Source organism: Ovis aries, chromosome 16, assembly GCF_016772045.2.
Source record: "Ovis aries strain OAR_USU_Benz2616 breed Rambouillet chromosome 16, ARS-UI_Ramb_v3.0, whole genome shotgun sequence".
In the NCBI taxonomy this organism is placed as follows: Eukaryota; Metazoa; Chordata; class Mammalia; order Artiodactyla; family Bovidae; genus Ovis; species Ovis aries.
Window position 1 is genome coordinate 2,820,473 of NC_056069.1, and position 17,161 is coordinate 2,837,633.

Below are 17,161 nucleotides of genomic sequence, written 5' to 3' on the forward strand. Positions count from 1 at the left end.
AACACTCAGAAAATCTTTATCAAGTCTCAACTCAGCACTCCAGGGACTCATCCTTAGGTTTATAAAATTCAGAGCTGATGAGCTGTGTGCTGTGAGTGTCTGCTTGAGCTTATGACTCACCTCTAAGTCTTGGCTGTAGGGATTTCAGCCTCCAGGATTACACTTAAGGGTCTAATAGAGCTTGTTTCCCCCTTGGCTACACAGAGGCACCAAAGAGGATCTTCACCCCTGATTACCTTGGGGTAATCTGTCAATCGAAAGAGGTTATTAAACTTATCCAGAATAGACCAACAAACCATGTTTAGGGGAGAGAAAAAATTACATTTTCAGATACCAGCATGCCATCACAAATATAGTCTCTAAAGTAAACAACATAGCTTAGGCAACATTAAAATTGAATCATTGGAAACACTAAAAATATGATAACAAGAGATGGCACATCATTCAGTTTTATGCACCCTGTCACATAAATTATTTGCAGCTCGAGTATGTTATGCTCTCTTAAGTTTCCCTCTGGGAACAGTTTTAATGGCATCCCACAAGTTTTGATATGTCATGTTTTCATTATCACTTAGTTCAAAATACTTTCTAATTTCCATGACATCTCTTCTTTTGATACATGGGGACACTTAGGAATTAGAACCATGTTGCTTGATGTCCAAACATTTGGAGATTTCTTTGTTTTCTTTTTGCTCTTGATTCTTAATTTCACCTTAGACAGAAAACATTCTGAAAATTTCAGTTCTTTGAATTCTTGGAGACTGGCTCTAAAAAGAGCCAAGAAGCAGTCCGTCTTGGTAAGTCTTCTGTGTGCGCTTGGAAAGGCTGTGTAATATTCTATGACTGTTGGGTAAAGAGACCTACGTATGTCAATGAGACCAAGTCTGCTAATTGCATCGCTCATATACTCTATGCCCTTTTTGGTCTTTTGTTTTATCAATTACAAACTGTGTGTGCATACATGCTAAGTCGTTTCAGTATGTCTGACTCTTTGTGACCTATGAACTACAGCCCGCCAGGCTCCTTTGTCCATGGGATTCTCCAGACAAGAATACTGGAGTAGGTTGCTGTGCCCTCCTCCAGGGGATCTTTCCAAGGTGTTTTTAAATCTCCAATTCTGATTGTGAGCTTGCTATTTCTCCTTCTACGTCTGTCAGCCTTTGCTTTATATGTATTTTGAAGCTATATTATTATTGCATATTAATTTAGGATTGCTATGTCTTCCCAGTGAATGGCCTCTTTCATTTTGAAAACTCTCTCTCCAGCAAAGCCTCTTGCCTTAAAGTTTAGTTTATCTGATGTTAAAATAGCCGTGCCAGAATTTCTCGATTCCTGTTTGCATGCTGTATTCTTTCACGTACTTTTCCTTTTGCCTTTGTTGTCCTTATGCTTGTGAGCAGCATTTAGTTAGGGCTTGGCTATAACCTGAAGGTTGTTCTCTTATACTGAAGAGTCTTTATTTGTCTTTGTGTTACACTTCAGCAGTTTCACTGTGATGCTTCTAGGTGTGGTTTTCTTTGTGTTTATCTGCTTGAGGTTTGTAGTACTTCTTGAATCTGTGGCTTGATTTATTACATCCATTTTTTAAATCCTCATTTATTTATCTTTCAAACATTGCCTCAGAATCATTCTTTATCTCCTTTTACAAATGGACTCCAATTACAAATGTTAGAATTTTCCATCGTGTCTTGCGCTTGTATCTCTAGTCTCCATTTTTTCTCTCTGTGCATCAGTGAGTATATTTTTCCCTTGACCTATCCAACAAATCATTAATTTTCTCCTCATCTGTGCATAAACTTCTGTTAAATCAATCTATTTAGTTATAAATTTTAGGTAATATACTTTATAATTCAAGAATTTTAAACTTACTTTCTTGTATATATTCTGGTTTTCTGATGGCATTCTCCATCTTTTATCTGTTTTCTAGAGTATATTTCATTATTGTTTTAAAGACCATGTTTGAGAGGTTCAATATCTAGGTCTCATAAATTTCTATTACCGTGTTATTTCTTTTACTTTTGATCCTGTCTCATAATATGACTGGCATTTTTAATGAAAGATGGGCATTAGAATTAAAAATTTGTAAACTACCTAGCTGAACTTCCACTTCTAGAAAGTATTAGAATAGGGGCAGTAAACTGAACCCAAATATGGGCTGAGTTGTGTTGAGGCTGGATTTCAGTCTCTGAAAGGCTGGATCTATTTCTAACTTGGTTTTGCTCCTAAAATGTAATCCTTTATAGGTCAAGCTGAAAGCCTGGGTATTTACCAGGAACCCTCTTCTTAGGGCCAAATTCAGACTTAAATTGAACAAAGTAGGGAAAACCACTAGACCATTCAGGTATGACATAAATCAAATTCTTTATGATTATACAGTGGAAGTGAGAAATAGATTTAAGGGCCTAGATCTGATAGATAGAGTGCCTGATGAACTATGAACGGAGGTTCATGACATTGTACAGGAGACAGGGATCAAGACCGTCCCCATGGAAAAGAAATGCAAAAAAAAGCAAAATGGCTGTCTGAGGAGGCCTTACAAATAGCTGTGAAAAGAAGAGAAGTGAAAAGCAAAGGAGGAAAGGAAAGATATAAGCATCTGAATGCAGAGTTCCAAAGAATAGCAAGAAGAGATAAGAAAGCCTTCTTCAATGATCAGTGCAAAGAAATAGAGGAAAACAACAGAAAGGGAAAGACTAGAGATCTCTTCAAGAAAATTAGAGATACCAAGGGAACATTTCATGCAAAGATGGGCTCGATAAAGGACAGAAATGGTATGGACCTAACAGAAGCAGAAGATATTAGAAGAGGTGGCAAGAATACATGGAAGAACTGTACAAAGACAGTTCATGACCAAGATAATCACAATGGTGTGATCACTCACCTAGAGCCAGACATCCTGGAATGTGAAGTCAAGTGGGCCTTAGAAAGCATCACTACGAACAAAGCTAGTGGAGGTGATGGAATTCCAGTTGAGCTATTTCAAATCCTGAAAGATGATGCTGTGAAAGTGCTGCACTCAATATGCCAGCAAACTTGGAAAACTCAGCAGTGGCCACAGGACTGGAAAAGGTCAGTTTTCATTCCAATCCCAAAGAAAGGCCATGCCAAAGAATGCTCAAACTACCGCACAATTGCACTCATCTCACATACTAGTAAAGTAATGCTCAAAATTCTCCAAGCCAGGCTTCAGCAATACATGAACCGTGAACTCCCTGATGTTCAAGCTGGTTTTAGAAAAGGCAGAGGAACCAGAGATCAAATTGCCAACATCCGCTGGATCATGGAAAAAGCAAGAGAGTTCCAGAAAAACATCTATTTCTGCTTTACTGACTATGCCAAAGCCTTTGACTGTGTGGATCACAATAAACTGGAAAATTCTGAAAGAGATGGGAATACCAGACCACCTAACCTGCCTCTTGTGAAACCTGTACGCAGGTCAGAAAGCAACAGTTAGAACTGGACATGGAACAACAGACTGGTTCCGAATAGGAAAAGGAGTGCGTCAAGGCTGTACATTGTCACCCTGCTTATTTAACTTTCATGCAGAGTACATCATGAGAAACGCTGGGCTGCAAGAAGCACAAACTAGAATCAAGATTGCTGGGAGAAATATCAATAACCTCAGATATGCAGATGACACCACCCTTATGGCAACAAGTGAAGAGGAACTAAAGAGCCTCTTGATGAAAGTGAAAGAGGAGAGTGAAAAAGTTGGCTTAAAGCTCAACATTCAGAAAACGAAGATCATGGCATCTGGTCCCATCACTTCATGGGAAATAGATGGGGAAACAGTGGAAACAGTGTCAAACTTTATTTTTTTTTTGGGGGGGGGGGTTCCAAAATCACTGCAGATGGTGATTGCAGCCATGAAATTAAAAGACACTTACTCCTTGGAAGGAAATTTATGACCAACCTAGATAGCATATTCAAAAGCAGAGACATTACTTTGCCGACAAAGGTCCGTCTAGTCAAGGCTATGGTTTTTCCAGTGGTCATGTATGGATGTGAGAATTGGACTGTGAAGAAAGCTGAGTGCCAAAGAATTGATACTTTTGAACTGTGGTGTTGGAGAAGACTCTTGAGAGTTCCTTGGACTGCAAGGAGATCCAACCAGTCCATTCTAAAGGAGATTAGTCCTGGGTGTTCTTTGGAAGGACTGATGCTAAAACTAAAACTCCAATACTTTGGCCACCTCATGTGAAGAGCTAACTCATTGGAAAAGACTCTGATGCTGGGAGGGATTGGGGGCATGATGAGAAGGGGACGTCAGAGGATGAGATGGCTGGATGGCATCACCAACTCGGTGCACATGAGTTTGGGTGAACTCTGGGAGTTGGTGATGGACAGGGAAGCCTGGCGTGCTGCAATTCATGGGGTCGCAAAGAGTCGGACACGACTGAGCGACTGAACTGAACTGAACTCTTCTTAGGAAGACCCAGAACTCTAACAGTTATCTCTTAACACCATGAGCCTGCAAAAGCTCTGTTTGGCTCTACAAAACTTTGTGGTAGTATGTCTTGACCTCTCAGTGTCTCTTGACTTCTGTCACTTAGGAATTAGCAAAAGCCTTGAGGAAACAAGCAGCTCGCGTTACCAGGCTCATGTCTCTGTGCTCCCTCTAGTCCAGGCCCTCAAGTTCTCAATGTCTTTGTGGCACTGATTCAGTTTTTATCTTCCCAGATTGCTGAAAGTCCTGCTCACATTCTTTGCTTAGCACACCATTTTTGCTCAATTTCTCAAATTCATTACCCATGCCATATTTTTGTAAATTAATTTATTTATTTTAATGGAGGCTAATTACTTTACAATATTGTGGTGGGTTTTGCCATAGATTGACATGGATCAGCCACGGGTGCACAGGTGTTCCCCATCCTGAACCCCCCCCACCTCCCTCCCCATCCCATCCCTCAGGGTCATCCCAGTGCACCAGCCCTGAGCACCCTGTCTCATGCATCAAACCTGGACTGGTGATCTATTTTCACATATGGTAATATACATGTTTCAATGCTATCTCTCAAATCACCCCACCCTTGCCTTCTACCACAGAGTCCAAAAGTCTGGTCTTTACATCTGTGTCTCTTTTGTTGTCTTGCACATAGGGTCATCATTACCATCTTTCTAAAATACATATATATGTGTTAATATACTGTATTGGTATTTTTCATTCTGACTTACTTCACTCTGTATAATAGGCTCCAGTTTCATCTACCTTATTAGAACTGATTCAAATGCATTCTTTTAAATAGATGAGTAATATTCCATTGTGTATATGTACCACAGTTTTCTTATCCATTCGTCTGCCAGTGGACATCTAGATTGCTTCCATGTCCTGGCTATTATAAACAGTGCTGCGATGAACATTGGGGTACACGTGTCTCTTTCAATTCTGGTTTCCTCAGTGTGTACGCCCAGCAGTGGGACTGCTGGGTCATATGGCAGTTCTATTTCCAGTTTTTTAAGGAATCTCCACACTGTTCTCCATAGTGGCTGTACTAGTTTGCATTCCCATCAACAGTGTAAGAGGGTTCCTTTTTCTCTGCACTCTGTCCAGTTTTTTTTGTTTGTAGACTTTGTGATAACAACCATTCTGACTGGCATGAGATGGTACTTCACTGTGGTTTTGATTTGCATTCCTCTGATAATGAGTGATATTGAGCATCTTTTCATGTGTTTTTAGCCATCTGTATGTCTTATTTGGAGAAATCTCTGTTTAGTTCTTTGGCCCATATTTTGATTGGGTCGTTTATCTTTCTGGAATTGAGCTGCAGGAGTTGCTTGTATATTTTTGAGATTAATTCTTTATCAGTTGCTTCATTTGCTATTATTTTCTCCCATTCTGAAGGCTGTATTTTTGCCTTGCTTATAGTTTCCTTAGTTGTGCAAAAGCTTTTAAGTTTAATTAGGTCCCATTTGTTTATTTTTGCTTTTATTTCCATTACTCTTGTAGGTGGATCATAGAGGATCCTACTGTGATTTATGTCGGAGAATGTTTTGCCTATGTTTTCCTCAAGGAGTTTTATAGTTTCTGGTCTTACATTTAGATCTTTAATCCATTTTTAGTTTATTTTTGTATATGGTGTTAGAAAGTGTTCTAGTTTCATTCTTTTACAAGTGGTTGACCAGTTTTCCTAGCACCACCTGTTAAAGAGATTGTCTTTCCACCATTGTATATTCTTGCCTCCTTTGTCAAAGATAAGGTGTCCATAGGTGTGTGGATTTATCTCTGGGCTTTCTATTTTGTTCCATTGATCTATATTTCTGTCTTTGTGCCAGTACCATACTGTCTTAATCGCTATAGCTTTGTAGTAGAGCCTGAGGTCAGGCAGGTTGATTCCTCCAGTTCCATTCTTCTTTCTCAAGATTGGTTTGGCTTTTCAAAGTTTTTTGTATTTCCATACAAATTGTGAAATTATTTGATCTAGTTCCGTGAAAAATACCATTGGTAGCTTTATAGGGATTGGATTGAATCTATAGATTGCTTTGGGTAGTATTCTCATTTTCACTATATTGATTCTTCCTATCCATGAACATGGAATATTTCTCTATCTATTTGTGTCCTCTTTGATTTCTTTCATCAGTGTTTTATAGTTTTCTATATATAGGTCTTTTGTTTCTTTAGGTAGATTTATCCCTATGCATTTTATTCTTTTCATTGCAATGGTGAATGGAATTGTTTCCTTAATTTCTCTTTCTGTTTTCTCATTGTTAGGGTGTAGGAATGCAAGAGATTTCTGTGTGTTGATTTTATTTCCCACAACTTTACTATATTCATTGATTAGCTCTAGTAATTTTCTGGTGGAGTCTTTAGGGTTTTCTATGTAGAGGATCATGTCATCTGCAAACAGTGAGAGTTTTACTTCTTCTTTTCCAATCTGGAAAAGCAGAATCCTTTTTCTTCTCTGATTGCTGTGGCTAAAACTTCCAAAACTATATTGAATAGTAGTGGTGACAGTAAGTACCTTTGTCTTGTTCCTGACTTTAGGGGAAATGCTTTCAATTTTTCACCATTGAGGATAATGTTTGCTATGGGTTTATCGTATATGGCTTTTATTATGTTGAGGTATGTTATTTCTATGCCTGCATTCTGGAGGATTTTTATCATAAATGGATGCTGAATTTTGTCAAAGCTTTCTCTGCATCTATTGAGATAATCATATGGTTTTTATCTTTCAATTTGTTAATGTGGTGTATCACATTGTTTGATTTGTGGATATTGAAGAATCCTTGCATCCTTGGGATAAAGCCCACTTTGTCATGATGTGTGATCTTTTTAATACGTATCCTGGTAGCTCTCCAAACAGTTGTGATTTTTTTAAATCCCCCTTTTCTTGTTTTTCTCAGTGAGAAGTCAGCTCTGCTTCAAGAGAGTTGCAATTCTAGGGCTCTTTCAGCTTCTGTGACTTTTCATATGCTGTTCCATTGTCCTTCTTCCTTCAAGACTCAATAAATGATCACTTTCCCTTGAAATCTTCCCTGTGACTTCTTCTGTTCCCATGCCATCCAAATGACACTACCATCCTCCTAATGCCGACACAGGAGACATAAGAGACATGATTTTGATCCCTGGGTCGGGATGATCCCCTGGAGAAGGAAATGGCAACCCATTTCTGTATTCTTGACTGGGAAATCCTATGGACAGAGGAACCTGGTAGGCTACAGTCCGTGGGATCACAAAGAGTTGGACACAACTAAGTGACTGAGTACACACACACACACACACACACACATACACACACACACACACATATACACAGAGCTTGGAATGATTTGCCAAAGAAGAATGCCATTCCAGAAATCCACAATATTCTACCAACAGTAATATTATACTTGTCCAATGCTATATATATAAGTGTTAAATGCATCAATAACAACTAAGAATCAGGACACAAATCATCTTTCAATTGTAGCATCTCTTGAAAAACCTGAAGATGTGGATTCACCAGGCTTAAATTCTACATGACAACAACTGGCTGCATAACAGCTATTTCTCTTTCATGGGGCAATGGCTCTCCAGTTCTCAGTCCCCAGCATTCTCTATGGTTGTACTTACATTACCAAACTCACCTGAATTACAGCATCACCGACTCAATGGACATGAATTTGAGCAAACTCTGGGAGATAGTGGAGGACAGAAGAGGTTGGCGTGCTACAGTCCATGGGGTCACAAAGAGCTGGACATAACTTAGCGACTGAGCAACAACAACGATTGGCATTTGAGTTTGTAATCTTGGTCTATGTGTGTGCCCTACCCATCAGTCTAAGAACTCTTTATGAATAGACATTGTATCTTTTCATCTCTCTCCCAATACCTGTCACATTCCTGGAATGCCAGAGAATTCAGACCATATTTGTAGACGTATCTCTACAAGAATGCTATACTTTTAGAACTGTAAAATTATTCTGTAGAATACTGTAATGGTGGATACAAGGCATTATACATTTATAAAAACCTACAAGACTGTACCACACAGAGTGAACTCTAATGCAAACTACGGGTTTTAGTTTAAAATAATATATCAACCCTGGTTTGTCCATTGTAACAAATATACCATACCAAGTCAAGATGTTAAAATAGGTGACATTGTAAGGGTGGAGTGCATAGGAACTCTATTTCCTGTACAAGTTTTTCATAACCTTGACTGTTCTAAAATTAGCCTCTATTAGAAAAATAAATACAAATGCTACCTATGAGAGTGATACATCCAGTAAAATAAGTTTCTCCCGCAGGATTCAGGTCAGGCAACAAGAGCAGAAATACCATAGGACACTCACCTGTCCCACCACTTTCAGGAGCAGCAGGGGAAGAAGCCTTTCCTGTCTAGGGTTGTGGGTAAGGAATGACTCAGACACACAAGGTGGTGGCTGGTCTGCTTTATGCACTGTTGGTCAGGGATACAGAGAAAGCTAGGATGATCCCAAAATAGTCCCAAAAAGGCCAACAGAAGAACGGCAACTAGAACCTGTTTCCCACTCTCTGGGACCTAGTTCCACCCAACTCCACCATGAAATAAATGGAGGATTTTCCAGGTTTCATGTTTTATATTCAGTGTAATAGGGGATTTTGCCTGCAACCACTCTGTCCAGTCATCCCAAAGTACTAAGTCATTTTTTCAGTAACCCTCTATCCTTTTCTGCATCTGTGTTACTTATCACGACTGAGAGGGGAAGAGAGAAGCAAAGACTCGTAGACTGTAAGCTCCAAGAGCAGGGAACACAGTTGTTCATTCATGAATGTACACACAGTATATATTTCACTGATTGATGTTGTTGAGTGAGTGAGTGAAGAATCCTTCAAGAATGCAGCTTCAAATCACAAAATGGCAGATTGCAGCAATGGGGCCTCTATTGTGGAGAGTTATCTTATAAGGCATTCTTCAATCAAACATGCAGATAGTTCCAGGACCATCCACATCCGTGCATCCCCTGCCCCTCGCCACCCACCTTTCTTCGGGCTGCATGGCTGCTTGGCTGCGGGCATGCTCAATGAGCCCCCTGCTGGAAGCCGTGGGCACTGCAAGGTAACCCGTTGCTCTTGGCTGTTCTGGCCGTGGGAGGTCAGTTCCAGCTCTGCTAGCAAGAGACCTCGTCACATACGTTGCGCTGGATGGTGACCTGGACACCCTCAGAGCAGACTTTCCATGGAAAATAAAAGTGTGTTTTGCTTGTGTGATGAACGGTTTTGGTTAAAGTGTTTTCTTACTTTTTCCTAGACATCGCCTGGTGGTATTACCAGTATCAGAGAGGTAAAAAAAGTTTAAACTAACTTGACTGCTTTGGTTACATTACTTTCAGTGGGAGAGCTTCTTAAGGATGTATTTTGTCATTAGTCTTCTCACACAGACCAAATTTCTGTGCCCCGTCAGCAAACTTCTTTTAAATAGAAACAGTTGAAAACATTCTTTTAGAGACAAGTTATAGGAAAATTTGCTTCCCCTAAAGAAACTGATATGTTTTCCTCTCACAGACTATAAGATACATGTAAAAGCTCAGAGCCAATTTGTGGCTCAAGTATAGTAACTGCTTGGAACAAATGACCTGAATTTCTGTGTTCTCTTTTTCCCTGTGGTCTCAACCTCCTAATCTAATTAATATTTTCCAAGGCAGTTTTTCTTATTACTTTATCTCTTTTTATTTTATTATATGTGTTTCATATAATCAACTTCAAATCCTTTTCGAAACAAAGCAAAACGTGTTTAACTAAACAAATAGTGAGGAAGAGAGAAGGTGGTAGTCTGGGTGTTATGAGATAGGTGAAAGGTAGGTGGGTGGCAGGGTAAGTGGGTAGAGATCAGGAACCAAAACCTCAGATGCCTGCAGGACTAGGCAGAGAGAAGAAATGAAGTCACGCAGAGGAAGATAGAGGGGCACACTGGAGGTTTTCATTGCCCGAGGGGCCGGCCCCTGCTCAGCTCTGATAAACTGCTGCCAAAGTGGTCAGAGAATCTCAGTTTCCAAGAGAAACTAGAAATCCAAACTCGTGCATGAATCGCTCATCTTTAAATATTGGAAATTCCCAACAAAATACATTTTCTAGGCCAAACAAGACCTGTCTTTGAACTCTGTTCAAGCCAAGGACCAACTCATTTTGCAACCTCAAAGCTAGGTGGTTGGTACAAAATCCGATCCAGAAAATATTTTCCAGTCCAAGGAGAAGGAGATGGAAATGGCCATGGTCTTTCATCCTACCATGGTTGTGAACCTAACAGAGGAGACCCCTTACCAGGGAGGAGACCACAGACTGCTCATAGTGTAAGCGCCTCACTCTTACAGGGGCAGAGAGCTTGCCAAAAGCAGAACTACCTCGAGGCTGGTTACAAACCACTGTGCAGCTTGTGCTGGAGGGAAGCAGAAGCCACTGGAGAGGCACGTGGAAGCCAGGTCTGCCTGGACTGGCTGGATTTGAGGTCCGGTTCTGTCTCCAACTGACTCTGTGAGCCAGGACTCAGGCAAAGGCAGAGGCGACAGAGGGTGGAGAACTTCTCCTGCGCTAGACGTCCTTAACGTGGGCTCCGAGAGTTTGAAAGAGACAGGAGCTCAGGGAATGTGAGTTAGGTGCATTTTCTTTCTCTGAGAGGGCCTATAGCTTTCATCCAAACTCAGAAGAGCCTGTGGCCCAGAAACATTAAAGCCACGTAATCATCTTCTCCAAACTTGCCTTCAGTCTGAGAACTACCCGTATAAGATCTACAGTCATTAAATGTTATTCTGGTACTGTATCTTGCTTTAACTACCCCCAGCATTGGATTGTTCATCATTTTTTAAGGTTCTTATAGTTAGAAAAACTCTTGCTCTTTTAGGACACCCATCTTCCTAATATTCTGATGGAGAGGGTAATGTTCCCCACTCCCCACCACACACAGGTTGTAATGGGACAATGGGCATGAAAACATTCTACAGGATAAAGGCAATTTACAAACAAAAGATATTCTGATTTATTCTTGCTTTGTGGTTATCCCCATTGTATTCACCCTCTGGGTTAATTTTTATCTTTTTCATTCAAATTCAACCTGACTTTGCAACTGGCTCATCATTATTTTTAATAACAAAAATAGTAATAACAAGTAGCACTTAGCTTCAGAAACTTTTAACAAACCTCAGAAGAAACTATCAAGGAGGCTCCCATCTATTAACTCTGTATCCTTTTCCTCCAACCAGGACGCTGGACCATCCTCTTTCCTTTAGTAGGACCACTTGGACAGCACTCAGAGGCTCCCCAGGGGAAAACAGGGATGTGAAAAGCTCCACAGCTCCTTCCAAGGTTGCTTTGGAATATAGCTAGCATGGCCAGAACCGTGAACCTTACAAAGAAAAAGAAGGGGCAGCTGGTGTGAAGGAAAGAATGCTTAGATTATGGGCACCCCCATAAGATTGCTGCGTCACTTCAGTTGTGTCTGACTGTGCGACCCCATAGATGGCAGCCCACCAGGCTTCCCCATCCCTGGGATTCTCCAGGCAACAACACTGGAGTGGGTTGCCATTTCCTTCTCCAAGATTCCCATAAGATTGCTCTATGTTTAAACAAATTAATGTTGTCCGTTCCCAAATCATGACCATGAGGGTCATAATCAGCACATTTTTAAAAAGGAATAGATTAAAATTGAGGACAGAGGACAGTTCCCATTAGTGAGAAAAAGTATTATTTCATGAAACCTTTGCTTCAAAACATTTTACAAAATTTTTCCTTTATGCATATGGATTGTGATGTAAATTGTAATTCTTACAATGAAAAAAATTAAGAACCACTGGTCTAAGCCCCTAACACTCACCACACCAGTGATTTCCCAGCACTAGCATCTTGAATCCCAAATATGTAAATTTTCTTCAGTAACTGATATGATCACAGTCTGACAATTAGAGGGTGATGAAAAAGCCAAACAAAAGCTTGGCAGTCAACATCCAAATATTCAGATATTATAGAATCTCTTTGATATGGGAAATTGACCCTGCTGGTCAGCCAGCAAACAAACCAGTTCTGTCTTAATGAAGTGAGTTTAATATTTGATATATCTATAATTACTTAGTGCATTTTTAATGAGAGAGATGGTAAGCAAGTGCAGTTTCTGAGTCAGAGTCTCTCAAACTTCTGCAAAGGAATTTCCCTGAGCTTGTGAAGAATCTGATCATAGTCAATACTGAAAAGAGAAATCTTTTAAGCTTCTGGATAAGACAGACTTGAAAAGGTATACTAGATGCCTTCAAAAATACATTAGTTCTTCTAAAAATACTTTCATGTCTTCCTTGTTTACCTTTTAATGTAACTTTCACCTCTTTTCACTGTTAAATTTCTGTGCATTTTAAAAATAAAGTTGCTACTAAAATCTAATGTTAGAAGATTTAAACCAACAACTTGTTTTCTATTTTTAAATGAGCTAAAAATATGTGGGAGAATTCTGAATTATACTTCTGTGGGATTATTTGTTTGTTTGAGAATGCGATAGTGTTTCATAATTGCTACTTAACTTGTTAGCTGGAAACATAACAATAATTAAAGGCTCTATTTAAATTATAAGGAAATTGGCCACTGGCAGCTATTTTGTGTAAACAAAGTGTCATTTATATTGAGCAATATGCTCTGATCCCTGTAGGATAAGATGGCCTGTGTTCCCTAGCACAGAAAAAAAAACAATTGGAAATTGTCACCAAGCTCTTCTGCCTCTCCCTTGGAACTCTACCCCAATGTCCATTACTTCAGAGAAGAGGTACAAGATATAAACTGACTTTGATGGATTCCTTTTTCATTGGAGTCATTGTCTCAAAAGGAAAAGTGACAATTGCGGGAAGAATCTGATGCAAAGAGACTGACGCTAGCTAGGGAAATGCACAGGGTAAGATGTGCCCACCCTATCCTCTCAGACAGAAACTCAGCCTATCCTCACTCTCCACCATCATGGGATATGATGGTGTGTGTACATTTCCAGAAGCTTGCCCATCTCATCACTACTCTTGCCAGTTCAGATTTACAGTTATCCAATACGTGGATTTGGTGATGCCTGTCTGACAACAACGGTCCAGGAAGGTTAGATGGCAATTGATTCTTGATTGAAGTAAATTTGTAGAAAGCATTCTGGTAGGTCCCAAAGGAAACTCTTCTATGGTGGTAAAGTAAAGTGAAGTGAAAGTCGCTCAGTCGTGTCCCGACTCTTTGTGACCCTATGGACTATGGAATTCTCCAGGCCAGAATACTGGAGTGGGTAGCCTTCCCTTCTCCAGGGGATCTCCCCAATCCAGGGATTGAACCCAGGTCTCCCACATTGCAGGTGGATTCTTTACCAGCTGAGCCACCAGGGAAGCCCAGTGATGATGGTGAAACGTTGAAAGTTCCGCTTATTTGGATTTTGTGATCCTTCAACAGGAGATGGACAGAGCAATAGGATGCTTTAAATGACTACAGCTTCCTAAATAATGTGAAAAACTATTGCACTGTAGTACATGTAAACAATTGTTTGCAGAGTACTTAAACCAGTTGTTTGTAGAGCCCTTCAAATGCTTCCAAAGTTTTCATGTATGTAAAGTAGCTCCCATTTAAGTTACTTTCCTACTATTTAAGGATGTCTGTTAGATATTACAATACTGGGAAATGGTTTCATATTTTTTAATTCATATTTAACATGCTATAACCTGTACTTTTTGCCAAATCGAGCTAGCCTACCTCTAGTTTCCCAGATGGTGAGAGTTTACTCTATGGTTTTTTAGTAGATTTGTCTCCCTTTTCTGTTTGGAGGATGTTAATCCATCTGCTCACTTACCTGTGTCTCTGGAATATTCAAATGGGCAGTGGAATATTCAGTGGGGAGCAAATTGAATATACAAAACAGATATTTTGAAAGACAAGGAAATGTTTTTGTATGGACTTATTTCTAGCACTTGGAACACATGTATCTCCTAGGCTGAAGTTCCCTCCATAGGTGGTGTCCAACACACCTGGAGTGATGGACTGATGGTGAGATAGAAAGTGACTGAATAGAGAGGTGGGGCTCAAGGCAAGAAGGTCATCTGCAGTGTGACCCCCCAGCCCATGACCCTATGTCCTGGTCACCACACCCCCCTTCTGACAACCCAGGCTACAGTCTGACAAGTGCCCACCAAGGTGAGCCACCTCAATGCCATCTCTTCTGGTTCCAGATAAGATTGAAGATGAGCTAGAGATGACCATGGTTTGCCATCGGCCTGAGGGGCTGGAGCAGCTGGAGGCACAGACTAACTTCACCAAGAGGGAGCTGCAAGTCCTTTATCGAGGTTTCAAAAATGTAAGCCCCACATGGCCTCTGAAGGCCCAGGCAGGATTTCCCACCTGGGACTTCACTCTCCCAAATGCCAAAGGGACCCCTCCAAGAGATTTTTGCATATACGTAAGGAAGGCCATTCTATAAAGGAGTCAGGAGAGCGCAGTCGCTCACCAGCTAGAGAGAAAGGTGCCAAGCAAGAAAGAGGCAGTCTCGGTGGATGGGAAGCCAGCCGGTGGCCCAGACCTGGCAGGGTGGCACGGCTTTGGCCTGGATACTCACCTCAGAACAGCCCATCACACCATCAGTGTCATTATCCTGGAAATGTGGGGATTTAGGTCTGCTGCTGACCCAGCTCACAGACTGAAGTAGCAGCCTGAAAGCCAACGTGTTACTTTATCTCATGATTTCATACATTTAACTTCCTGAGAGCCTGGCTGGGAAGATACTGGTAGCCCTGTTTTACATTCTCATGGTAAGGACGTTGAGAATCAGGGCTGACTCACTCAAAGTCACAAAGCATAGAAGGGGCTGAGCCAGGATCCAAACCCAGATCTTTCTATTAAAAATCCCACAGCCCAGACTCCCACCTCACAGTGCCCGTTCTCTGATAATATCTCACCATTTTGCAAAGCAGCTCCAGTCCTAGTCCTAAAGTAGAACTTCCAGCCACTCTCCTTGGAGTCACGGAAGTGCACAGGTGGTTACCCGGTCCCCGTCCACCAGGGCTCATGAGGACCCCCAAAGCTCTCAGCCTCGCCCACTGACTCCGTCTCCCTCACACAGGAGTGCCCCAGCGGTGTGGTCAATGAAGAGACGTTCAAGCAGATCTATGCTCAGTTTTTCCCTCACGGAGGTGAGTTCTGTCTTGAAAGAGACCCCTTGCGGCTCCCTCTCTGCAACCTCTGGCTCCCTTTCTGCTCCCTCTGGCTCCCTCCCTGCTCTCTCCGGCAGGCTTCCTTCCTCCAGGGCCATGGGGCCTTGTCTGCCTCCTCCTCAGGGTTGGGGTGAGCTCGGAGCTGCGTTCCTCCTCTACTGCAAGATGTGGAATCCACTAAAGCTTTAGCTGAAAAGAGCTCTGAAAATGGGCCTTCTCCCAGAGATGGTAGTGATAAAGCAGTATCATAAAGTGTCTTGAAAGCCAGTGTGGTTATGGGAGAACCTCTGAGTCTCAGAGAGGCTAAGCAGCTCGCTGCAGATCACACAGCTAGAGAGCGGCAGACCAGGATTGGGCCCCAGAGTGTGTGTCCAAAGCTCTGCTGTGTTAGGCCCACCTGCCACTGCGCCATGCTCCATCTTTTCCTTTAAAGGGCTGAGGCAAGGTGGAATTTTGAAAAAGAACTTTAGTAAATACCAGAAGCTATAAAAATAAAGGAATCCTAAAAGATGCAGGGTGAATAAAATCGTGCTTATAAATAAGGTTAGCCTGTGTGCCAGGCTCACAGCCGCTCTGCCACCCTGCCTGACTCCTGCGGGTACCCGCTCTGGCCCCGGGGTCTGGGGCATCAGAGGCTTCCCATGGCTTCCGTGTGTCACATGTCAACTTACTTCCTGCCCAGGAGCCATCTCCTGCAGGACCCATTCCTTGGGTGCCGATGAAACAGAGATCCAAGTGTCCCAGACACTTTGGGGGCTCTATTTCTCATACACCTCCCTCAGCAGCAGACAGGCGCCTTCTCAGGTGTGAGTTCCAGTACAGGACTCCTCCCCCAGCTGGGGACAGTTTTGCCCCACGCAGGCCCCAGACCCACTATTTGTTGAGTCCTGTTGAGCCACTCTTTATTGAGTTTTGACTATGTGGCAAACAACGATGGTTCTAATGATATGACTACGTGAAAAGTTAAACCGTGTGCCGAGATGGGAAGGTGAAGCTCAGAGAGGCTGTGTTACGTCCCTGCAGTCACACAGCTAGGTAGTGACAGAGCTGCTCTCGGAGTCCAGGTCATCTGACCCTTAGTGGGTGCGCACTCCGTGGCATTGTGCTGCCATCCAGAAGAACATCTTCTACACACAGGACCAACTCATTCAACCAACAAGAACTGTACACGGAGACAGGAGTGTCTCTCCAGGGATGGCTAGACTTAGGGCAAACCTGTCTTAGCTTTTGCTAGAACCTCCCCCCTAAACCCCAGGAAAACCAGACAGGCCTCAGTTCACAGCAGTGGCTTTTCCCACTCAGCAATCTTTTCCTTTCTATCACCCCAGCATCACCTTCTCCTCCTTCTTATTGCTTTTAAGTGATCTCCCTCCCCTGTGCTGCGTCCCTGTTCCCATCACCTGCCTCTCCTTCTGTGCCTTGCAGATGCCAGCATGTATGCCCATTACCTCTTCCATGCCTTCGACACCACGCAGACAGGCTCCGTGAAGTTTGAGGTATGTTTGTCTCTCAGAGGCCCCAGGGCCCCATCAACTCTTCCTTTAAATGACAGGCATGTTGG

General features: G+C 41.9%; 1 protein-coding gene across 4 annotated transcripts in view; it reads left to right on the forward strand.

The window, feature by feature from the left end:
* The window catches only part of KCNIP1 (potassium voltage-gated channel interacting protein 1), a 422,953-nt gene that overhangs the window by 395,257 nt on the left and 10,535 nt on the right, over positions 1 to 17,161 (forward strand). For 3 of the 4 annotated variants that reach the window (XM_004016862.6, XM_060400219.1, XM_004016860.6), the window contains 3 exons: positions 14,623 to 14,747; positions 15,510 to 15,579; positions 17,026 to 17,096. In XM_004016862.6, the coding sequence (XP_004016911.2) occupies positions 14,623 to 14,747; positions 15,510 to 15,579; positions 17,026 to 17,096 (266 nt within the window). Of the gene's footprint in view, positions 1 to 9,710; positions 9,744 to 14,622; positions 14,748 to 15,509; positions 15,580 to 17,025; positions 17,097 to 17,161 lie in introns of all 4 variants that reach the window. The other variant, XM_004016861.6, reaches the window with a different exon arrangement.